This window comes from Fringilla coelebs, assembly GCF_963513975.1.
Source record: "Fringilla coelebs genome assembly, chromosome: 2".
Classification (NCBI taxonomy): Eukaryota; Metazoa; Chordata; class Aves; order Passeriformes; family Fringillidae; genus Fringilla; species Fringilla coelebs.
Genome location: NC_140029.1, coordinates 67,570,668 through 67,596,983, shown reverse-complemented (window position 1 = coordinate 67,596,983; position 26,316 = coordinate 67,570,668). Strand labels below are relative to the sequence as shown.

Below are 26,316 nucleotides of genomic sequence, written 5' to 3'. Positions count from 1 at the left end.
AGCCCACAAAAGCAATGAAATTTAAAGAGAAGTCACCTACTATGCTTAGTTTTCTTGGTTTAAAATAGTTTTTGTAGTTAAAAGTAGATGCTAAATCTAGCTTTTAAAAAATATTTTGTGTATTCTTGCTCAAAGTTCATACAATACTCCAGTGTCAGTTCTGATCATTAACTACACAATTTTTCAAATTTTTTAATGTTTGTCTTCCAGGCATAAATGTTTTTAATGTTTGTCTTTCTGCATAAAATATAATACACCACCTTTGTGATATCACAACTCCTAAGTCAACATACACATCAAATGCAATTCATATGAATATGATTTTTGGAGATGAAATTAGGGGTGTTTGTCTTGCTTAGGATGTCAGTAATGGAGTAAAACATGCACTTTTGCATTTAGTCCAAACTTAAATATTTACATTTGTGCAAAGCCATCTTGAACATGTAGCTTGTCCTTTCCTTCCATTCCATTTCATTCTGGTTTTATGTGGCTCTCCTTATTGTGGTATTTTTACATCCAGATGTTAGTTGTTCTCTCAGAACAAATATGTTTAAATATTAGTCTGAAAATTCCTCTGTCCTTTTTCTTTTATGTGTTTGGAAATTCTGTTCTGAATGCTTTTTGGTTTTTTTCCTTTTACATATAGTTTTGGATTTAAAACCAGGGTTCGTGGGCATGGAATGTGCCATAGCAGTGGGATATATTGGACCTCTCATTTGATTAGACAGTGTAGGTTCAAGTTTTATTCATTACATATACAAGGTTAAAGGTTATATTTATGGTTTGACAGGATCAAAAGCTAATGAAAGAGGCTGTCATAGATACATAGATTATCTTTTCTGTATCAAACCATCAGGTGATCTGCTTATTTTCTTCTTTGTTGAGATTTCCTTTAGAAGAATACTTAGGATATTAAACATTAGTCCAGGAAACATTTACACAGCTCTTACTATACAGTGATTTTTTGTGAGGTTCAAGTCACTTAAAATGTGGTATGGTTTGTTTGTATAAAATTGTATGACTTTTACTCCTAAATTATAGTGAATGCATGGTTTTGACATGCTGCATTGTCCCTGCTCATTAAAGTGTAAACGGGAATTTCTCCTCATTTACTTCCAGTCATACATCCTGTTAAATAAAATGATTTCTTCACCAGGCAAAGTAATACTAATATTGACATGTGTATGAAACATCACACACCCATTCATTGAGTGGAAAAAATTATGTTTTGTTAATATAGAAGGTGTTTGACTGATGGGTGGTGATAAGCATAACCACTTTTCCTTATTACTGTGCCATTTCAAGAAAAGGAAGTGATAAAGCCCCAAGGCTTCTAAATGTAATAATGCAAATGAACACATCCAAGTGTGAATATTTCAAGGCAACCACACTTAATACTTCCAAAAATGTATATGCTGTGGAATAGAGTTTATGGGCTTATTTAGAGCCCTTCATTGGAAAAATGAAATAATTTTCTGTAAAATTAAATTCCTCTCTTTATCATATACAACTCTTCCATCAGCAGAAAAACTACACACAATTTAAGCCACAATTAAACATGTGTTTTTCTTAAATAAACAGTTCATTTATTGAGTGAAACTCTGGTACTATGAATCTGTGAATGTTCTTATATTTGATATTGTTGATATTTGGTTTTCATATTAGGATGCTGAAGAAAAATCTGTTTACTAATTTGGATGCAGTTGCAATTTATTTTTAAGTTTAAAATATCATCCTAAGACATCCTATTTATAGGTTGTTGTTCAGTGGGTGTTTTTTAATGAAAAACCAAGCAGTCAGGAGAAGCTCAGTCAGTTTTCAGCTGGAGCCAAATAAAGCCAGGTTCAATGTACCTTTGTACTGGGCTACAATTTTGTGCAGTACATCACAAAAAACCAAAAATTTAAAAAAAAAAACCAAAAAAAAAAGAAAAACAAACAAACAAAAAACCCAAACCAAAAACCCCAAACAAAACCAAACAAAACCCCCCAACAGGTAAGGTAGCTGATGCATGAATTAGAGTCAGGTTAGGCAGAATATTTCAGTGGCTAGATAAAAGGGATGCTCTCATGAGAGAGTATAGTTCTATTTGGCAAACAAATAGATATTACATGAACTAGCATAACACATCCAGTGGATGTAAACACTGGATAAAAGGTATATTGACTTGTTCAAAGGTTAGATATCTAAAGAGATTAGCCAGGTAAAAAGAAAGATGTAGTGTGTCTTTAATGTGACAGTAAATATTTGCCTTATTTTTAAATGGAAGAAAGAAACAAAATAAACTGAAGCAGCAAGTTTAAGTTCATCAAAAGTGAAGTGGCTGAATAGGCATTGTCATACAGTGACCTGTTCTGCTTGTTTGGAGTAAAGAATACCTTATGAAACCGTTATGTGGGAAGTTAATTCTATTTAATATGAGTCCTTACAGAGAGAGTTTTGCAACAAAAAGACAAATGGTGTGTTTGGAAAAAGCATTTTATAAAACATTATGAAAATAACTTTTTAAATAATGTTCAGAACAATTTGTTTTATTCAAATTCAGTTTCTGTATTTGTCTTATGGTTAAGATATGGACTGAGACAGTATGTAGATTGGGCTTTGCCTTGTATTGTTTGGGCAAGTCATTTTAATCAGTGCACAGCCCAACAGGATCTCAGTCAAATGGAAATAATATAATTTTCTTCCATTACGTAAAGTTACAGGGATTGATCCATAAATAAAATTTAACTGCATTTTATGGCCATGATATTAGATTAAAACTGAGGTAGTTGACCTTCTGGGCTGAGAATGGCACAGTGAAGCCATGAAAAGTGGCCAAAACTCCATGTATCCTATACATTTCACAAGAAATGCGAGAGACTACCATTACTGCAGAACTTGTCATCTAATAGGACCTGTGTCTCTTCAGAGTAAAATTGGGTTAGCTTCTAGTTTATGCAACTGAGATTTAAGGTGTTTACAGAAATATCTTTGTCTTTACTGAAGGATGAACTCATACCATTACTCTGGTTAACAGCATTTTCCCACATGGATGTTAAAATAACACTAAAGAAGCCAGGGGCAGACCTTGCAGAATTTACTCCCTGCTATTTTATTTATTTTTGCTTTCAGAAAGTGCCTGGTCTTTTGGTATACAGAAGTTCTCTTTGGGGTAATCAAAAAGTTTTTAAAATGCACAACGATAACAAAAACACCAGAGCAAGTGAAAAAAAAAAAACCAAACCAAACTAAAACAAAAAAAACCAAACAAACACAACAAAACAAGCCAAAGAACCAACCAAACAAACAAAAAAAAAACAAAACAAGAAAGAGATTTAGATTTGAGCACTTCCCATTAGCATTTTCAATGTGCATGGTTTCCTGAATCTGGAGAGATGTCCTTTACATTAATGTGCAGAGAGGTGGTTCACATCAGTGTCTCCCTGGCTGCGCAGAGAAGGGAGATCAGATGTTTCTTGCATTTCTTCACCACAGCCCTGAGATAAGTTATGTAAGGCTGGAGTAGAAGCTGCAGAGTTGTGTAAGCATGGGCAGCTTCCAGCTCTCCTCCCCAGGCAGTGCTGCACTGAGACACTTGTGCCACTTCTGGGATCCCAGTTGCCGTCTCTGCATAAGCAGGGCCATGTTTGTACACCTCCCCTCTAGAGCAGCTTGGGGACTTCCAGCTCACCTTCCTATGGCAAACTAGAGACAAACCTAGGCAGTCTCCTCATGGACACTATAAAGGCCTGTGGAATGACAGAAATTAACCCATGTCTCCTGAATCCCAGGCTGTCAGACAGATCACTAGTTCATCCAATCCAGGATCTGTTCTGAGAAGTTGAGGTGAGACTTTATAGCTGAAGTCAAGCTCTTCCTCCCTCCCTCCCTCTCTCTCAGGAAAGGACCCGCAAAACAATTCTTCCCAGAGATTTTCCCATGAAAATTGCAGTGTCATGCAAGAACAGAAATTACTCTCATTGGTATTTCACTTAAAGACTCCATTTTATTCAGATGATGTTTTGTGCATTTCAGGATTTTTCTTCAAATAAATCCTAAAGTAATTGAAAGGGGAAAAAAAAAGGTATTGACTCTGAAAAGAATATTGTATGATGGTAATCCAGAATACATAATTTCAGTTTTATCATTTAGTGCAATTAATCATATATGTTCTGAAGGTAGATTATTTTAGGTACTTGTACAGGCATTTTGATATGAAAATGGGAATGCATGATCTTACATCGTTATACCTTTTATCTTTTAAATTGAAGTAACATCTCTCATTGAACAATCTAGAAAACATGACAATATTTTTGCATTAGTATTTTCTATGACTTAAGAAATTATTGTCAAATTGTTGACAGAAATACCCTTTTTATTAAATACAACAATCTTATATTAAAAATGTTATTTAAAGGTACTGATTAAACCACCATTAAAATTTTGCTAGTCTATAAAATAAAATACCTCATAATTATTTTGAGCATCAGGCCCTGTTACTATAGCCAATTTACAGTGAATAATGAAAACACATCGCTTATTTGATGGAAGACTTCTAATCAGCATCAACTGTGTTTGGAAAGGCCAGGAGTTTTCTGTATTTTCAATCTTGTGTTAATCATCATATTCATTCTCCACTGTGCCTTCAAACCTATATGTACAATAATATGGTGACAGATGATGTCTCTGTCTTCCATAGCCTCGGAATTGACTGCGGCATAGGGTATGATGCACCTTTGTAGTGGAGGGAAGAGATATTCTCAGGGTGTTTCTCCATTACCAAATACAATCTCACCAATTTGTCTGCTATTTTGTGTTCCCTTCTCAGAGGGGGTGAACATTTCATTTCAACAGACTACAGTGTGAATTACTGCTTTAGCTCTTGAAATGTGCAGCTGGGACTGGAATTTTTTCTGCCAGAGAAGTGGATGCACGGTACCTTAATGAGGGTGGTGTCAGCAGGTTCCATCCAGTCCCCAAAGCAACCCAAAGCCTGATATAATTTAGCAAAGTGCACATATATCTGCACAGTTTGTCAGTCTAATGGGAAAAGAATGTCTCTTTCAAGGAGCTGTTGAACAACCATTTTTATGTAATGATAACTTAAAGGCTATAATACTGCCAGCGTGTTTCCTGACACTGGCAGGATGTCTAACAAAACCAAGTATTACAAAAATGCAAATATTTATTTTTTCCTTTTGCCAGTATTTGGGAAACGAGCCTGGAAAGTGTTAGGTAATGGCCCATACTTCTCTTTCAAGAATGTTTTGTAGGTCTTTCAGTGCAGTCTGCACCAGATAACACCAATCCTTTGGGATTACTCAATCATTTTACACATATGAGAAAACTATAAACATCTCTATGACACAGCAAAGTATTAAGCATCCAGAGTGCTTAATGTGAAAAATACTGAAATCATAATGTTTTAAAATGTAAAGGTTTACCAAAGACTGCTATTTCAAAACAAGCTCTAAATCAGAAAATATCATGTTCTATGTCAGCCTTTTAAGCAACCATCTCAAAAAACGTAGCAGTGCTGAAAGAATAAAATACTTGCAGCTTTAAATTTTTTAGTTACATATCTAGTGTAGTGAAACACAGACATTTGACCTTGTACTGATATTTCCTTTCCAAATTATTTTGGATTTTAATTCAGTAGAAAAATTGTGCAGTGCAATAAAATGTGAAATTACTGTTAGTATTTGGTCAACCCCGTTGCCTATATATATATTTTTAGTACCCTTAATAATATAAATTCTAATTAAACTTTGATTAATGCAAATCAAGTAATAATTTCAAACTACAATAAGTTTAAAAACATATTTGGTGTGGAAGTGTGCTCTCCTCTAAGTATTAAACTCTAAGTGTTTGGTTAATTTTACTGTAAAAGCTAAAACCTGTATTTTCTTTATCCAATAACTTTTGCATCATGCAGTAACAAATACTTTTTGCAAAAACTTCTGAGATAAAGTGGGTTGAAAAATCATAAAAAACTTGTATTCCTCAAGTAGCCGCATAAAAACGACTGCCTTACATCTCTTTTGTTTTTCACCTAATTTGTATAGATTGTCCTTTAAATTTGCTCAGAATGGACTTTGAATTTGTTAATAATTTCCACATTCTATTGTTTTCAAGTACAAAGCTTGTTTGCCCTGTTCAGTAAAATGTGGCTTTGTTCAGTCAGAAAGTATACCCAGTCCTGAGGACTATGCGTGGTTTTTAAGTATTTCTGCTTAGGATCACCAGACACCATCAGCAGTTCTGCGTGAAATCTTTTCATCATGAACTGTGCATTACAAAGTATCCTGTGCGAGCAAAAGTCAGTTTTCATTAGCTGTGTGATTATGGTGAATGACAGCAACAGAAATATTAGTTTGGCCTCAATGCATTTTAAATGCAGTTTTAGAAGTCTATTTCCAGAAGAATGTTTCTGAACTAATTGGGAAACAACTTATACTTCAAGAAGGTCTTGAAAGTTTGCAGATGTGGATCACTTATATTTGTCAGTTAAAATAAGGAAACTCATAAGACTTTTAGTACACAAAGCCTTTGAAAATAAATTCTAAGCTTGCAGCAATCTCAGGGGTTACTACAGCATGGAATGTGTTTGTTTGCAGAGTCTCCTGTTCAGTGAATCTTAATGCAGAATTAACTTATGTCTTATCAGACAGCTGATAATATATTTGACCTCTTATCACTTTACAGCCTATTGGTGCTTTGAACCCAAAGAGAGCTGTCTTCTATGCAGAACGGTATGAGACCTGGGAAGATGATCAGACTCCACCTTATCATTATAACACCCACTACTCTACATCTACTTCTACCTTGGCTTGGCTTGTTCGTATTGTAAGTATTTCTGGATCCTGGTTTTCATGGATATCTTTAGTTCCAGCATTTCTTCTGTCACTTACCTCTGTTTTGTTTTGTTTTTATGAAAGCACCTTTCTATTAAAATCTCATTGTTCTTCCCTACCTTAAAATCTCAGAAATTCTCTTGATATTCTTTATATACTCATTTGTAATGATCTGGGGGTCCTTCCTACTCAAACAATCCAAATTAAATTTAAACATTAAATTGTGGTGGTGTTAGGATGTATACAATGAGAAAGATGCATCTAAAACGAAATTCACCCCCCAAAAAATATCTCAAGACAGAAATCTGGTACTGCTCATATTCATTTATTATTTTCATTTATTATCCATGCAAATAAAAACAAAAAGCCTTTTGTAAGAACATTAAACTGTCACGTCAACAGGGGAATTATATAACCAGTTTTATATTAAAGCAACATTGAATAGTATTTTATGCAAATGAACTAGTCTTCTAAACTAATGGACATCTCCACAGTTTTCAGAAATGTAGAAATAAATGTGGATTCTAACTTCAAACTGTTACGTCAGTTCTGGAAACCTCATGCTCCTATGACCAAAACCAGATCTAGGGAAGGGGACCTGACTTCAAAGATAGAATGAATCGAAATTCAGTGTCAGTGTATGTGTTATCACAATTATTTACAGAATGAAGTGAGCTTATATGACATTGAAAGTTTCACAGAGAAACCTGAATTAATGGAAAATTCAGTGACTGTGTAATTACTTAAGTTAAAGTACACCCTGCCAATAAAAATCTGTTGCATAAGGTGTATTCTAACCATGTTTTGCATACAACAAAGCAAAACAGAGCAACACAAAGCTTGATAATCAAGTTTTTACTCATCTCAGCTTCCCTTAGACATGCTCAGTTTTTCTGCTCAGGAGGGAATTCATGTGTCTGTGAGTTCAGGATATACTTAAACCATGGGAAACTAAGTGTTGATTACACTCCTGTGTTGGGTGACCACTGTATTCCTTTAAAATGTTGCTAAATTATTCATCTACTGAATACATTTTACAGTACACTTTGTTGCCTTAAAGTAGATTAAAAACAGTAGTTTTATTTGGATGTTTGTCTATTAATTTTGGCTGCTGTACAGTAAAAAATCCCCTCTTGCTAGTCAGCAAATTCTCAGTGCTGAAAGTCTAGTTACAGGCTGAATGTACAACACACCAAGGAGCATTCTTTTCCTGCATTAGGTCAATTCAATATAATTTTTACTACTGTTCTTTATGTAGTACTGTAGATGCTCTTGCTCTCTTTGTATTCTCACCTAAAAGAGCAAGAGAACAAAGTCTTTGTCTTGATGGCCTTGCAATATAGATCTTACAAATTGCATTTGCTAGAGCAAACAATATATGTGAGGATAGAAAGCAGAAGTGGAAATCACTGATACCCAGAAAAGAGGTTGCCAATGAAAAGGTGAAAACAACAGATTACTTAAATACAGAGACACTCCTACACAGGTATTTTAAAGATTATTTAAATATGATTGGCCAGCAAAGAAAAGCAATCTCTAATGGGAGTAGACAATGGCACTGAAAGAAGACAAATCCAGGGAAAATTTGAACCTCAGAAAAGGAAAAAAATATAATAATATGATAAGACTGGATAAAGCAAATGGAAAGCCTAAATAGATATTTGAAAATAAATGTGTATAGAGGAAAAGATTATGGCAATGAAGATTATAAAGTCATTGTGATCTATATAGAGATATTTTTTGTTACAAAATAAAGGATGAAATATCCTAAGGGAGAAGATTGTGCCAGTGAAATTTATAGATAAGGCTAGGTCAGATTTCTGTAAGTTAAAGTAATATTTCTTGCTTGTGAATTTCTTGAGCTAGAGCTTTGAAGAAGACTCTGTAAGAAAAGGTAAATTACAGTCTAGTCCAGAAAGAGGAAGGTTATATTAAGAGATGCAGAGATTCACAAAGAAAAATGCTTTTAGTATTTTGAAAGACAAGAGGAGAGTGATGGGAAAAGATGTGTTACTGTAGAGCTTTTGGTAGGAAGTGACAACAAACTGAGAATGAAGGAAAGGAGTACAAACTAAAACCATGGGAGAAGACTGTGTAACCAAAGAGAAAAGAAAAAGCAAAATAAATAAAAAAAAGCAAGGAAACAAATGAAAAATATATGAAAACAGGTAAATTGGAAATGAGAGTTTAGATAGATGCAGAACAAAACAGTATGTGGTCATGGGGATCCAAGGGGAGAAACTGCCTGCCTAGACCTTAGTATTGTAGGAAACAGTATTTGCTGTAGGTAAGGAAGTTCCAGCCACTCTGAAGTATATATATATAAAGAGAGAGAATTGTGTAATTGCCACAAAACCTTAAAAATTATTTTAAGTCTTGCTTTTCAGCTTTGACAGATGCAATCTGGTTTCTGTCAGTTGTCTTCAAAACATTGCTTTTAATATCATATTTTTGAGTCAATTCTGTGATAATCTGTTCCCTACTGCCTTATATTTCCCTCAGTTGTTTTCCCTTATCTGATGTATTGTGGTGGGTGGGCTCTGCCTAGATGTCAGGTACCCACCAAAACTGCTCTACTACTCCCCTCTTCAGCTGGGCAGGAGATAGAAAAAATAAGGAAAGATGGAAAGACTCATGGGTCAAGATAAGGGCCGGGAGAGATCCCTCATCAGTTACCATCATGGGCAAAACAGACTCATCTTGGGAAATTAGTTTGAATTATTGCCAATCAAATGAGAGTAGGATAATGATAAAATAAAGTCAAATCTAAAAACCACCTTCCTCCCAACCCCTCCCTTCTTCTCTGGACTTAACTCCTAAATTCTCTCTTTCCTCTTCCCGCCAACACAGGGGAATGGGAATGGGGGCTGGGGCTGTGCTCAGTTCATCACACTTGTCTCTGCTGCTCCTATCTCCTCAGAAGATTCCACACTCTTCCCCTGCTCCAACATGGGGTCCCTCCCATGGGAGACAGTCCTTCATGAACTTCCCTAAAGTTCTCTAAAGGCTGCAACTCCTCATGAGCTGCACCAGCGTGGGTCCCTCCCGCGGGGTGCAGTTCCTCAGGAGCAGACTGCAACAGTGGGTGCTCTGTGGGCTTACAAGTTCTGCCAACAAACCTGCTCCCACATGGGCTCCACTCTCCCTGGAAGCACGGGTCCCTGCCAGGAGCCTGCTCCAGCACAGGCTTCCAGGGGCTCATGACCTTCCTCAGGCATCCACTGCTGTGGCATGGATTCCTCCAGGGAATGCAGGTAGAGCTGTAGTCCCCTCTGGACCTCCATGGTCTGTAGGGGCACACGTCCTCACCATGGGCTGGAGGGAATCCCTGCTCCAGAGCCTGGAGCACCTCCTGGCCCTCCTCCTGCGCTGACTTTGCTGTCTGCAGAGCTGTTCCTCTCATATATTCCCATTGCTCTCTCTAGGGTTCTTATGCAGTTTTTCCCTGAGCCTTCTTAAGTCTGTCATCATAAAGGCACTTTGCTATAACTCACAGGCTCAGCCTTGGGCAGCAGCAGGTCCATCTTGCAGCCAGTTGGCTTTGGCACTATTGGATATGGCAAAAGCTCCTCACAGAAGCCGCCCCTGTAGCCTCCCCCACTACCAAAACTTTGTCACACAAACCCAATACATGTTTCAGACTTGTTTTTTTAAAAGACACTGTATGTCTTAGCCTCAGTTCTGTCCTGTGTAGGTAATTTTGATATCTCTGCCTTTGTTTCACCATTGATAGGTATTCTGTTGTATGTATTTTTGTGGAAATTAAATTGAATATTCATAGTTTATCACTAGGTGACCTTACCACCTGAAGACTCATTTTCTTCATGTGCATTTCATCTGGAGCAGTGAATATTTAAGTTGCAGAAGATGGAATAGTTTAAACCAAGAATTCCACTTCACAATGCCATATTTTCCAGTGACTTGACCTGAAAAGTAGACAGAAGGAAAAAAAAAAAAAAATAGAGGAAGGAATTCTGGCTTGAATCACATAGAATGTGAATATCAGCACTGGTTTCAGATTTTTAGGAGAAATAGGATAGAGTTATGGTACAATTGAATGTTCTCGATAATTGCTACTGGAGAAGTTATATTTGTGTAAATCAGTTGCATCTTCATGGAAATGGCAACTACTGTTTGAGAGCATGATTCTCTAACGTGGCAGTCAAGTTGTTTTAGAGAATAATTGTCTTCCAGTTGCTGTTACAATGAGTTCATATTTGTACAAGGTAGAAGAAATTCTGGATTTATAATGAGTTAGATCGGACTGAGTTAAAACCAGTTTTTAGTGAGATTCAAAGATCAGAAGGACTTGATGTCATATCGTAAACAGAAGTGAATTTGGCTCTTCTTTTTGTTAGATTTTAGCAGGACAGTCACAGATATATCAGGCAAAAAGTATGTGTCACTCTGACAAACCCTTATGTACTCTTTCTCTCTTACAAATGGATGGAAAGACATTTTTGTGTGACATAGGATGTCTTAGAATGACCACATCCCTTCCTCCTCCCTTCTCTACTCCCACCATAAATTATTCAAATGGGTCTGGCTACTGCTAAAAGGGAAGGGTGGAAGAGAAGTGCTATTGAATAGAAAAATTTCTTGTTTTCACAGCTCAAGCTTGTGTTCAATGTAATGAAGTCCCCCACAAATTTCTCTCCTTGTTGGCAGTGAACAAGGCGTGAATTTTATTCAGAATATTAGGAATGAGTGAGATGTTGTATTAATGAAAACATTGTGCTGCTTTATAGCTTTCACAGCAACAAAAGCTTTACATGAAGTGACAGTAATCGGTATCATAGAATAACAGTATTTAAATTAGTATGTAGAATATAGATATGAATTATATTTGTATAAGCACTTGACTTCCCAGAGAATAAAAATTATCTTAAAATTATGTTAGAGGTCTGAGATAAAGGAAGTGAAAGCTCTGAATTTCTGCTAAGGATTAAAAATTCAAACAGATAGGCACAACAGGCCATGGCAGGATAGCATAATAGGGCACCCTGTAGTGTTTAGCTACTAAAAGTTTAATCCTTGATTATGAATTTTATTGCTTTTGTGTATTTGTCTCAGATGCTTAAAATAATGTTGTCATGCAAGTTTGGATTAATATTTTTACATAATTTATTTTAATTACATCATTTTTCTGGTTTCTGCTTCTTTTAAATCCATTGACTGCTTCTGATTTCAGAACCTCTGAAATGATCCACAGTCTGCTCCACAATAATATTCACAAAAATTACACATATCTTATAAAGAAAAGAGGGATGGGTAGGAGTTGTTACAAGACAGAATTATTTGTGCTCAGATCAAGAACATATAATGTTTTTCAGTCAAAGGGGCAAGCTAGAAAACAGCATAATTCCTATTGCAAATATCTACAGATATTTGTGAGAAGGAATTAATTTAAAAGCAAAATAATTCTAATATTGAAAAATGTAAATTTAATAAAATTATAATATTAAAATAATTTTAGGATAAAATAATATAATCCAATTTCTGTATATATTGTTTTCCATTTTGTACTTCTGGGTCATAATCTTACACATTTTCATTTATGTTTTCCATTGAATTCACTATATGGAGCACTAAAAAATCTGGATAGATAAAAACTTATTTTCTGTCAATATTTCAATTCATTGTGGTAGTTTATACTACTCACCAAGTTCAGCTAGTGTTAAATTTTAATATTCTATTTAAATTATAAATCTCTTCTTCACCACACAGCCTTTCAATATTCACAAATACAAATAAAGCCATTGTACAGTGAGATTTAGTGTCCTCCAACAAGAAATTATATTGTGATGATTTTGTATTTAATTCTATTATTTTAGGTAATATTTGGCACATATTAGTATTCTCTGATTGGAATACATGCTCAGAAAAAAATTATTTATGAGATACTATTCTTTTAAAAACTATTAAAGTCTATTAAAAACTAATTTCCCATTTTTAAAAGGAAAAAAAATGATTACAGTTTTTTCTTCTTTGAACAAAAGTAACCTGTTTTGACTGCTGTGCATGATAGAAAAATTAACTGGGAAAACACATGGAATAAAGGTAGAGAAACAATGGTCTCTCAGAGTCAGAATTCCATCTTTTATTTTCCTCTTTTTTTTGATATTTTCACTATTTATGCATCTGTGCTTTCCTTATGTATATTTAAATTTTTCTTAAGGATTGTGTAAACATAAATATCTTCATACTCTTTTCATCTGGGGCAATTTACACACAATTTGTATAATGCGGCATAATTCCTTCAAAAATTCTTTATTAATGGAGGAGTTCCTGACTTGTTCAAAAATTTCATAGAAGAAAACAGAGAATGTTTAGAATGAAATTCAAATAATAGATGAGTAATACTGTAATAAAAATTGTGATCTGGTGATCATGAACTGCTTTGATTAACAAAATTTTCAGATGATCATGATATGAAAGGAAATAAGTTTGGGTATGAATTAATGAAAGAGACTTTCTTAAAAACATTCCCCATGAGACTTTGCCAAAGAGAAGGAATGAACATCCATTCCTGTAGGCACACTGCCAACTATTAGTTGAAAAAGAGAGCTAATGGATTAGTGGTGGAAATCATTCTGCCAATGATCTCAGTATCCAGGTTTTACAGTCAAATTAAGGATTTGGTCCACTATTAACCCCTTCTCTGCAGAGGAATGTAGTGACATAAAAATGGGTTATCCAGAATATCTAATACTTGAGCTCTTCCTCCCCAAAAGCTGGTTTCCTTTAGTATAAACTGGGATATGGTTTTAGATAGAATTAGTGAAAGCAGACTCTAAATATTTAATACTGCCCCAAAGTAAAGATAAAGCTGCACATTCTGGAGCCACAGTCTGCCTCATAACAACCTTAGAGCCATTCATCTCACCTTGAGGCAAAGTGGAACCTACTGAGCTCTTTTCAATTAAATGAAAACACAAGAAAGATTTAGAGGTAGGATTTTTTTATTTTGACATACCAACATGCAAGGAGTATACAAAGCCCAGTTATAAAAATAACACAGAATGTGTTTGTGATGGTTGCAGTAAAGGAGGCAGTCCTTGTGAACTGGAACTGGGCTACTTATGTCAGATGGGCAATTAGTCTTATGGTATAGAACTCAGGATTTGTTTGTGCAAGATGTGTTAGTTCCAAGAAATATACTCAGATGTTCAGTGCAGAAACCCATGAATACATATAACTATGAGGTGCCATGTTTTTCTTTAATTCTGCCTTTATGAAGTATTTTGATCTGCAAAGGCTTTTAGATTTTGACAGAAACCTGATGCATGAATCCTTGCACTGTTTTCTTAATCTGTCATAATTTCATTAACTACAGGAGCCCTTTACAACATTCTTTCTAAATGCAAATGATGGCAAGTTTGACCACCCAGATCGAACCTTCTCTTCAGTGGCCAGGTCCTGGAGGAACAGCCAAAGAGATACCTCAGATGTGAAGGTAACATATATGTTAAATAAATGGATAAATATGCAATTTCATTATGGTTTTTTTGTTTATGTAAACATAAAGAAGGTGCTGTATTATATTTTGTATTTATATATATCTCATTTCTTTATATTCAGCACACTAGGTATAGCATAAATAAATAGATATTGATAAAGTTTATTGTTCTAACACAAACAAAGATTCTTTGAAGTTGAGTGGACAAAAGATGGGATTTTTTTTAGAGAAAAACAACCTAACTGATCTAATTTAGATCAGATAATCAGGAGATGGAGAAAAGCTCAATAAATTGTTCTTTCCTGCTGTTAACTCAATATTTGGCCCACTCCATAAAACACAGCAGGAATTGGATTTGACCTTAAAGTGTCATATTGTTATAGCTTGCCTAGCTCTGGGTTTGCATTGCCTGGGGCAATTAATAAAGCATTAATGACAAGACCCATTTAAAATGTTGGCTTTTCTGTACAGCTTTAGCTTTTACTTGAATGTGCCTGGGGATATTATGCAACAATACACATTAGATTAAAACAACTTCTACGCTATATACAGAAACAGCCAGAGAGCAGGGTGATTTTACTGCTGTTATTCCTTACCTTTGTATTTACCTTGTTAAATACAAAGGGTTATTGTTCATAGACATGGGACCTTATCAGAAGGAAACAAAAATCTAGAAATATTTTGAATAATATGGTCCCTTCTTGATTCTCATTTTCTAGTAATAAAGTAGGTAAAGGCTTCACTATAAAATTACTCTTTTTTAAAAACCCCACATTTTTCAGTGAATGTATTTCTCTTCTATTTATATGCTACCACTCATACTAGGAAATGGTCATATTGCCATATAGATTATATATTTTTTTTTTTAATTTATTTGTCTTGGCAAAGAAAAAAAAAGAAAAATATATGTATATTTGTTGATTTATTTTTATTCCAGAGGCCCTGTTTGCATAAGTATTCCAACAGTCTCAGAAGAGACTAATCATGTTGTTGTTATTCATTTACTAGTTAGAATAACTAATTGCAAAATGTATGGCCATTCTAACAAATGGGAGAAAATGCTTTTTAAAGAAATCAACCTGAACCTCCTACAAACCTTTTTATGTTTATTCATGCTCCTCTGTAAGTCAATCGTTTTTTAAGTACCATTGCTCTTACTCTTTCTTGTAAGAAAACAGGAAATTTCCAAATTTGGAAGCAATTTGAGGTAATATCTACTGTATCTATCTTCAAAGTGCTAATATTTTGATTTTTACTTTTCAATGAAATCTGTTTTTCCTGTAATTCCACTAGAATATCTGGGAGAGTGACTTCCTAGGAGTGGGGCTCAAACAAAGGATAAGAGCCTTAAACTGAGAAACAAGGGAAGACAGTTGGAAGTGACTGTAATCTTCTTGTCTGGCTTTAGTACACAGGAGGAGGGCAGTTAAATACATCAAGGCATTGCAAAAGATAAAGGAATATCTGTGGACAGACGGAGAGATGGTATTCAAGTGGGGTATATAATTAGTGAAAGGATTGTTCTTAAACTAGCAACCAAATGAGTTATCAGTAAAACAATTAACTGAAATGTTTGTCTGAAAATACCAGGAGTCTTGTGAACCAAGTGGGATAATTTAAACTGCTGTTGCCAGCCATTGCAAGGATGAAGGAATTAAGGATGGGTAACAGCTGCATTGCAAAACGTATTTGTATTAAAAAAACCCAACTTATCAAAATAAAACAAATATTAAAAAGATGCTCAGAACCAGATACCTTCAGAAAAGGAAGGCAAAAGGTGAAGAAATGAAGCAGCTATGTTCTTTAATGCCACTGAATGTAAGAAAGGGACTTGGGGATAGCAGGTAAAATAGTAAAAATTAAGGGTCAGAATTGCTCTAGGGGAAAGACTGTAAAACAAGGTGTTCCAGAATACATTTGGCAGTCTACTATAGAGCCCCCAAATCAGATTTATACATATATACACATTTCTGTTTTGCCATTAGGAAGAGAAATACTACTTGGAGCTAAGTCATTACCGAAAATCTAATATAGGAGTAACAGATGAGGTATGCTAGTCAATAAATGTTTTCTCCAGATAATCTCTGGCCTGTCCATTCAGAGGTACATTAGGGATTAAAACTGCCATTTAAAATAGAGGTTTGTTAATTAATGAAGATACAGGGAAGGGTGGGTTTGGAAAATAACATTGAATTGATTTATTTTGAATTGATTCAGTTCAAGATGAAAATAGATGAATAAAAGCAGATTCAAAAATTAACTGAATCTTTAAGAAATGCTAAAACAAATAGAAAGCTTTCATAAATTATCTGACAAAAAAAATCTGTATAAATTAGGGGAGATTTAATACCAGCATTTGATATATTGCACTATCAAAATAATTTATTGTATAGTAATACAAAGCTGGAATAAATCTACTGAGATGCACTTCAATAGCCTAAGCAAAACATGTCAATGCATTCCTATTTTGACTTCAATTTAAGAAAGAAACTAAGATCAACAGGATGGCACAAAGTTTATCATGAAACCAAAGTTTTATCCTTAGGGTATAACAACTGGAATATCTCATGAAATGTAATTTTTACCTGAAACAGTCGTATTGGTCATTCATTCAGAGCCATATGTTCTCAGAGAACATATGCTATTGCTTTTTTCCTTTTCCTTGTCCAGTTTTTAGTATGAATTCTTGCTGGATAAAGCAAATGCTTAGTGCTTTCTTTGCTGAAAACCATCAAATGTAAGATATGCCTAAACTGGAGTTAGCCATAAGAAAAGAAATGCGTTTTAGGAGTTGGATACAGGTAGAAAAATGTGTGGGGGGGGGTAATGAATGCCTTAAGTGGAGACACATAAATGCTATGAAAGGGAGAAGAATTATTTCTCAAGGAACAAAGAGGGAAGGAACCTCAGAGGAAAGGGATCAGAGTGGAAAAATGCTTATTTAAGCAAGAGAATTTGAAAAGTTAGGGTGAAGTTGAGTATTCTCTGAGTTTGAATATCCCCACAAAGGGAAGTAGCAAACTCTTTATTTGTAAAACTTTCTTTTTCAAATGGACTGGCAAAGCACTGGCAAGGCCCTTTGATTTGCAGAGTCTGTGTTTGTTAACAATCAATCAAGAATGAGTATAGCAGCTAATTGTTGCCATTGTTTTTTCCTTAAGATCTTAATGAACTTCATTTCTCAATGCCATTGCATCATGGCCAACTTTTCCCTGAGGCTTTGAAATTCATTCTGCAAAATGATAGGGAAACGGACTATTATTAATATTACAAATACCTAATTTTTTCAGATTATTTGTGCTACTGCTTTGAATGCCTTGCAGGCTTTTCAAACACTTTAATCAAGTTTTCAGGGACTTGAAAAGCAGAGAGGTTTGGGGAACTACTAAGAAAATCCCTCAAAATTTCTGGTAATTTTTGTTACTCTCCTAAGAGCAGCATCCACTGTCTTGCACAACAGAAAAGCTTCAGCTCTGAGAGTGTGAATTATTCAAAAACTAGTGGTCAGCTGTCTGGCAACTATTAGTATTTAACCAGCAGTCCTGTTAGAAAGTATAGAGTGTGCAAAAGAGAAGATGTGTACAGGTTATGTGTGAGTACAGAATCTGAAGGTATGCTCTCTGTTAAAGTTTTCTGTGTACTTGTGTAGCTTCTGGCTCCATGTGTAGCTATAGATGGGGGGAAGAGCTTGGCAGTTTGGGTTTCCTTGTGATATACATGCTGTAAATTCTGTTACCATTCTAAAGATTTTTTAAGTCTTTATGGTAAATATTTAGTGCATGGAATAGAGGCTATCCATCAAAGTAGAAAACTTTGAAAACTGTTAAGACTAGCAAGTGTTCCTTTTTCATGTATTCCTTATCAGAAATTTGCAATTCATCTGAGCTGCTTTAAGTACATTTATCTCTGATCTTACTAATCTCTTAAATTATTGTGGCACAGGCTATGAAATAATTTTAAAACAGCATGTGTAATGAATTAATCTGACATTCTTCATTGCTGTGTGTTGTAAGATGGCCACAATTTTTGCTCTCATGTACATGTGTTAAGTAATTATATGAAGTGTCTTTATTCTTTATTAACAAGGTCTAATTAAAAAAAAAAAAAGGTTTTTTAGGAAAGTAAAATCTGGAGGGTTTTTTACATGAGTTACTGTTTAAGGAAGAGGAATATGAGGTACGTTATTTTCAAGTGTTTCAGTTAGTGCTGAAGTAGGTCAATTTTAATTAATTAACTGAGATTTTTAAGTACTGCAGATGCTTTCCACAACTGTTCTTTTACAGCCTCAATGTTTTCTGAAAAGATACATCCACACCACTTTCACAGAATTCTGCATTAAAATTAAAACCCAAGTACCTGAAATTTGAAAAGAATGCGTCTCTCTTTACATTTCTGTGTGTCCAGCTCCTTTCCTCCCATGGTTGTGTCCTCCCTGGCATTCTCTTTCTGTTTCTCCTTTTCTTTTCCCTCCTTCCCACTCCCCTTTAAATATATGTAATCTCTTCTGGGACTGAATTATTTCACACTGAGCTAATGAAAATAGGGCTGTGGCAGTAGCTTAATCAGCCTTAAAACAAGCTGTAACCCTGGCATCTCAAATTGAGGCAAAAAGTAGACCACCTTTGAAAAATGAAGTGTATGATAGATTATTGCTCAATAAAGGATTAAAGATTTACTTATACCATGTTGTTCCTTACTCTCGGGTTGTTTTGGATCATTTTCAAGAGACTCATTCACCTACAGTGGACGTAACAGAATTAATACAGTATGTGCTGTGTTAGAGTGGTAACACACAAGGGAGAACCTGGATAACACAGTTTATTTTATTGTGTCTCCCTTTATCAACATCGACCTTCTCTCGAGATAATCAGTACAAGCTGGAGGAAGAATGAACGTTCGCGGGGTGACCTTTGAGGAAGCAAGTCACCCGGAAATGACCATAACTTGGCCAGTCAGCTTGCACATTTTTTCTTTTCTAACCCCCCCTCCCCCTCCCCCCTCCAGTTTTTGGTAACATTGACTTCCCCAGAACCTCCTGTTCAGACGCTAATCTTTCCTAATACCTCTCAAACTTGTTATATTACTTTTTGGATAGTCTGTTTAGAAGTTAGAAAGGTAGCTCTGACAAAATGTCAGTAAAGTGCTTTGGTGTGAGATGGAGGAACTCATGACTGACTCATTGACCCAGGACTAGACTCTTGTGGAATTAATGGATGCCAGGGGATCAACCTTTTGGGAGGAAAAGAAAGAAAGAAAAAGAAATGGAAGCTTTAAAACCTTGAAGTGAATTATAATAGAAAAGTGAAAACGTCTGGGTTGAATTTGATTTCATTGGGAGGCCATAAAATGGCATACCCTTAGCAAAATATATTAAACAGAAATGTCAGATTTTATGCAAGTGGTGTACAATTATAACAGTGTTAATAGCAGTCCTCTATCACCTGAAGACATATTTTTAAAGTTTAATTTCTCAGCAGTTTGGATTTGTCACAGGCTTGTAAATTAGAAAATGCATTTGGGGGATGTTTCCTTATATGAAGACACAAGGCATATAATACTGTTAACTATACCTTGGGGTTTTAGTATAGCTATTAAAATAAACAAGAGATCACATTTACAGACAAGAAATGTCTGTTATAATATTCATTTTGCTTTTTTTTTTATACACCCTTCAGTAGCTTTACTGCATCATTCTTCATGTGAGAAGAGCCAAGCTTCTTGGGCGGTTTGAAAGGCAGCTGACTATTAAATGATGGAAAGCTAACCTGTCTTATTAGAAGTGTGAATGAAAGGGGAGCAGAGGAGGTTACCAGCTGATGAAATGTCAAGGACAACTAGACAGAAATTACTGCAAATAGATTTAGATCACTAAAATCCCTATTTTTATTAACTCTTTGAACTCTAGATATTTCTTGTGGTAAGAAATTACCCGTGACAGGTAATGTATGCAGAAAGATTTATTTACAACCTTCAATGTCTTTTGGCAAGAGCAATGAAGCCAATAATATTTACTGGTTAGTTTCAGTTAATGCAAAATTATAGGTCAGCTGAATTGCATGCAATAACATATGCATTTAAAATGCTTAATTGGTCTGTGGATATTTAAAAAATTCCAGACTTTTAAAAGTTTGGTTTTCTGTGTATTTTTTCTTTACATTCCCTCATTTTATGCCTGCTAAATGATGTAACTTGTAGGGAAGCTGTTTTATGGGTTTGTTTGTTTTGATATTTTCCTTCATGTCTTGATTTGCACTGGCTGACACAATGTATGTATTGTAGGAAAAAATATTTTGAGATTTATGTTTCATGAACATTTGTAGCTTGAAACCTAAATTTCTCAAAGTCATGGTAGCTTCAAACTAGCATTTCTTTGCACAGATCTGGCTTTACATTTGCCTTTTACCACTAGTGACACTGAAGGTGCAATAGGATTTTTAAGAAACCTCTTATCAACTATTTTGTCTGTCAAGCAGAAAGCAGATTTGAAGACAGAAGGTCCTCTGTGTCCTATCCCTTGACGTAAATACTATCTCTGAGATACATTTTTCCCCCGCTAATTTTTGAGTCTCCTTGTCCCTATCTTCAGGGTGAATTTAACAATGACACTTCTGAAGTATGAAACTGGTGATTTGTAAAAAGCTGTGTTGTATGACAAATTACACTCTGCTCTGAAGTGAATGAAAAATAGCAGATGCTGTCAGAAAAGTATGCAATCTCCATCTCCAATGTAAAGACTATAGAGGTTGAAAAAAACATTTATTTTGGCTTCTGTGTGATGAACATGTGACAAAATATGATATGGCCAAAGTATATAAAGAAGTAAATTAAGTTATGGACTGTTTAGCAATAAATTTGCTAGCTGATTTAGAAAGGTTAGAGGAATATTTTGCATTTCTGTAACAATAACAATGGAGCCATACATCATTATCCTTAATTTAGACTTTTAGGAGCTTGAAGGCTGTAAATCTGGTAAATAATGCTTTTCAAACATGCAAGAAACAATGCAAAGAGAAAACAGTAATTTATTCTCTGTATCTGGAATGGATTGATTGCTAGGATGAGGGAAAATTTACTTAGATTGAAGGATTCAGGGCAGTTATTAGGTAAAACTCCCCAGATGAAGAGCACTGAGACCAGTTGATGGAAGAATTGTGGAATTGCTCTCACTCAAATTCTGGGAAAACAGGGTAGACAGATATCTTGCAGGATAGTTGTAATAGCTGAACCTCATCTGGAACAGAGGAATGGACCCAGCCACCTCTCTGAATATCACCCTGAAACAGCTATTTTTTGAGGTATCTGTTTCCTGTCCATAACAGAAAAAGCATCAAAAGAGCGCCTCTCTCAAGTCATAATCTTTATTAGAATATGAACTGGCACATTCCCATTTGTGAAACAAATTAAAAACAAACTCTAGCTGAGAAAAATGTCAAGAGGTTTTGAAAATAACTCCAGCCCTTGCTAGTGTTATATTTTCCTGCATTCTTTTGTACATTCTTGCAACTTTCAGTGGCTTCTTAGTTAACACGATTCTCTCTGGGCCCCGGTTGTCATCTTGTCGTCTCCTCTGAGGTTCACTCCTGTCTGCTCCTTTTCCCAGAAACCTCCTGGGCTCCATCCTTTCTGCCTCACTGTCCTTGCTAATCCTTCCTCTCTCTGCCTCTCCCAGTTTATACTTCTCTTAGTGAAATATGCTCAGGGGCCCTGGGGAAGAGGATATTTGCCATTCTATGCCCAGCCACTGCCTGCCTTTGTCATGAGATAGAGGAGACAGCTTCTTCAGTTTCTCACAGCAGAATAAACAATGTACAAACCAAAATTTTTATCAACCATCTCTAGCTTGGTTGTATTTTCTATGCATCTGAGTAGCTAAATACACGAATCTGAAGTTCGTATGTACAGGATGCCACAGGCTTTCATACTGGACCTGTGTTTTAGTATATACTAATTCATCCTCTAGAAATGAGAAGGGGATATATTTATCTGAGCTATTTTTAAGTGCTGTGATTTCTTAGCATAGTAAATAGTGGAGACAGCAAAATTACAAGAGGAACATCAAATGCTATGAAAGAAAACTGAATGGTTAATACAAAGTATGGGAAATATGTAAGTATCTGGGAAAGGTCACATGCAACATGGCTCACATTTCAAGAAAAATTTCAATTCATGCTAAATAGTACTCAAATAAGCAACATAATTGTAGGCTGCACTAAAAATAACATTGAAGAGAATGCTGAGACTATAACACTGTGGGTTAGTTAATATTTTTTAAAGATTATGTTTAGGTTTTTTTTTTTTTTGTTTGGTGGTTGTTTTTTTTGTTTTTTTGGTTTTTTTTTACTTTGGAAAAAACCAACAAAACAACCTACCAGGAGATGAGTAACTGAAATAATTAGGATTCTAGGGAGAGTGTTAGTTGAAGAGGATTCAGAAGTCTTGCACTGGTTAACTTCCAGAGCACAGGAATAAGACAGCTCAAACTAAACATACACAACACAATAAATCTTATAAAGCAAGTTAATCACATACTTTTGTTTATTCTATTTCTATTTATGTTTTCTGCTATTCCAGACAAGGGAACATTAAATTACCCTGAAAGCAAAGAGCAGCAAAGATAAACTTACTAAATAGAAATACCTTTAAAAATACTCAGTGACTTAAATTCCTTTGTTTCAAGATACCCCCACAGCCAAAAGGTTAGTAGAACTCAGTTAAACACTAGATGTGTCTCTGGCTAGCACAAATCTTTCAGGTATATTAGATGTAAAAGTCCACAGTTACATGCTATGACATTTAAAACTGAAAAAGAAAATTTAACAAATAACTTTTCTTTAATGGAATCGAAGGACTTGGTTGCTGTGACATTGCAGGTTAGTATGCCACCACACTGAATAAAAATGGATAGTAATCGCAACTGGTGCTATGTGCTTCAAGGCTTTTATACAAAGTAGAAACAAACGTTGCTAAATTTTTTCTTAATAAATTCTGCTTCATTTGAATATTGGCTTTAAGATTAACTTTGACTTCTTGATATTTCTGAGGTCCTTTTGAATTTTTCCCTTTTTTAAGGCAATACTCTTAGTTTGTCAGTGATTTGTGTGGTAATATATGTTGGGTTATGAGTTCTGAGTTAGTGATTTGTTGAAGTCCTGAAAGATTTCTGTATAGTTTTCTCCAGCTCTGAAGACCATTCATTCTTTTTTGGGCTCCATTAGAGAAAACCAAAGGGCTTTCTTTGGAACCTGAGATTTAGTGAGTTGTGTTTTGGGGGAAGGGGGGAAGATTGCTTTTAAGAAATACTCTGAATAAATTAGAGGTGTCTATAATAAAACTTAAGATAGGCATTAAATGAATCTTTTTTCTTTTAACATTATAGCATATTCAGGATTTCTCTCATTTTGGCTTTGCTCTGGCTGTTGTTTTATTATGTACTACATCTAATAATTTAATTCTTTCTTTTCTGTTTGGGTTTGTAGCATGTTTCATGATGAGTTATTCAGGTTCAGGCACGTCTTACTTGATTAATGTTTTATAGTAGTTAGATACTGATTGGATTTGCATTTTAGTCTAACCTATATTAGTATATTATGATGTAAAGAAGTAATTAAATTGCCTTCCTAAACATACTTAAAATTGTAATGAATACACTTTTTTTTTTAAATTTGAAAGGTTGCTTTAACTGCTCTATTCTCTATGGAGTTGCAGATCAGATTTAATTAGATAAGTTTGTGTCTGCAGTGGGGTTTTTTTTTGCTTCTCATATCTGCAGCCTTTGAAAGAACCACAAAGAGACTCAGATTTCAGGTGCTGTGTCATCAGTTTTTATCATGTTACCCAGCTGAATGCCATAATGCTTTTAGCAATGTAATTTGGTGAATTTCATCCCTATCTGGATATTAGGGAAGAGATAGTGAGCTTTAAAGCTTTTTTGTTTTTACTGCGGTTCAATACTTAGCGCTAAAATAACAGGAGCAAACAGCAAAATTCATTATGTTAAAATGGATTCCTGTTTAGCTGTTCTGGAAATTGGGAAAACTTCACACTCCAAGTTACCTATTGTTTATTATAAATTGCAGTTATTGATCTTTCACTTTTTAAGTAGCATGTATATCTGTCTGAAGGACATTTGTCTTACTGATATTTTTCCCTCTGTCTGTTCTTGAATTTTTCTTACAGTAGAAAAAGATCTTCACCATGTATTATTTTTCATTATATAGGTAATCAATTTACCACCTTTTCTTATGCAATTAAAGAATTAAAGAAAGTAAGATCAAGACACTGTTATATGTGCAAATTTTTCCCTTTTTACATATTTTTGTTAAATAGTAATTTAAATATCCAGTATAATTTCATATTGAAGGCTTAGCACAAATTTTCTTGTACCTACTATTCTGAAGAAGCCTCCTTTACTCATATGCAGTGCCTTATCTAAAGTTGTGCTTTTCATAAAAGCAGATATGGGAAAAGCAGTTTAAATATTTCATTATGCAGGCTGTAAGTCAAAGAAAGCAGGATATTAAAATTTCTTTAAAAAGGTGCACAGAAACATTAAAAAAAAACCAGGAATGCTTTAATATGTAGTACAAGAGAGCCTTATTCTTGGAGTACCATTTAGCATCTCTGTTAAATGTGAAGTCTCATTGTGTGTTTTCTCCCTGCTAGGAGTTAATTCCAGAATTTTACTACCTACCTGAGATGTTTGTCAACAGTAATGGCTACAATCTAGGAATCAGGGAAGATGAAATTGTTGTGAATGATGTTGATCTCCCTCCCTGGGCCAAGAAACCTGAAGATTTTGTCCGTATCAACAGGATGGTAAGCTGTACTTTAATTTAGTCTAAGGGGTTCTGTATTTTAGTTAGCTAACCTAGTTCTGTTTTTCATCTCTTTAGGACTAGATTTAGAGAAATAAAATAAAGAAAGCAAAGACTTTGCATTCTGTCTTAATTGGCAGAACCCTTAATTTTATAGCAGATTTTCTTTCCATGTGCCCAAATTATGGAAAGTTAAATTCAGTTATTTATTCTCTCATGAAAAAGAATCAGACCTGCATGAGCCTGGAAATGCAAGATAGCCTGAAAAATTTATGTCTGTTCCTCCTCACCATCTTCTACATCAAAAAATAAAAAAATACCATAAATGATGATATCTTGCAAGCCATCTTGTAGTCATTATTCACCTGAAGATGTGCACTTCCTGTTCATAAAGATGAGCTGGAAGTGTAGAAATGTGAACATAAGCAAACAACTGCAGTCTTTGAAAAAATTCTGCAAAAGCACTATGATGTAAATCATCATGTGCCCTCCAGAATTTAAGCAGAAAGAACATTTCTGGTGTACAATTTTTCTTTAATTTTGATAGACAATTATTTTAATATTGATAAAATTAATGCATGTGTATGCTTTTAGTAGATTTTAGGAACAGCAAGGTATATTCAGATGATTTGGCCAGCAATACTTCAATGTATCATACTGTTCTGGAAATAGTTCTTCCTTAAAATGCATATTGCTTGTCTTTCTTAAGGAGTCAGGACTATGATTTTAGTAAGCTGTGGGTTTCCATACTGTTCAGATGCAGAACTGTTCAGTTTATGCATTATTTCCAGTAGTGCTTTTGTGGTAGCATTGCAAGTCTAGCAATGTACTGAATTTTTGGGGATTTTTTTCTGATCAGCTTGGTAACTTAATTTTAAGAACTATCTATTTAAAGAAACTTGATCTTCAGCAGTTGATAGAAAAAAATAACTCTATGAAATTCAGAAGAATAGAAGAATATTATAAAACCAAACCTATTCCTAGATGTAGATGATTTAGAAGCATCCTTATAAGAATAAGTGGTTTGACACATGTACAACAGTCTCCTAAGGAAGTGATGGCAACCTCATCACTTGAGACATATGAAATGTCCTACACAAACCAGGAGACGTATTCTGTCATTGACAGATTACTCTGTCATTGACAGGAAGAAGCTGAACAACCTTTCTTGGCCAATTTCTCTTATACCAGATATATTGGAAAATTA

The 26,316-nt window shown here is 34.8% G+C and overlaps 1 protein-coding gene across 2 annotated transcripts in view; it reads left to right on the top strand.

The window, feature by feature from the left end:
• Nucleotides 1-26,316, top strand: part of NBEA (neurobeachin) — a gene marked incomplete at its 5' end in the record, with an annotated part of 454,102 nt that overhangs the window by 373,926 nt on the left and 53,860 nt on the right. For both annotated transcript variants that reach the window (XM_084201080.1, XM_084201079.1), the window contains 3 exons: nt 6,688-6,828; nt 14,173-14,292; nt 24,958-25,110. In XM_084201080.1, the coding sequence (XP_084057206.1) occupies nt 6,688-6,828; nt 14,173-14,292; nt 24,958-25,110 (414 nt within the window). The remainder of the gene's footprint in view (nt 1-6,687; nt 6,829-14,172; nt 14,293-24,957; nt 25,111-26,316) is intronic.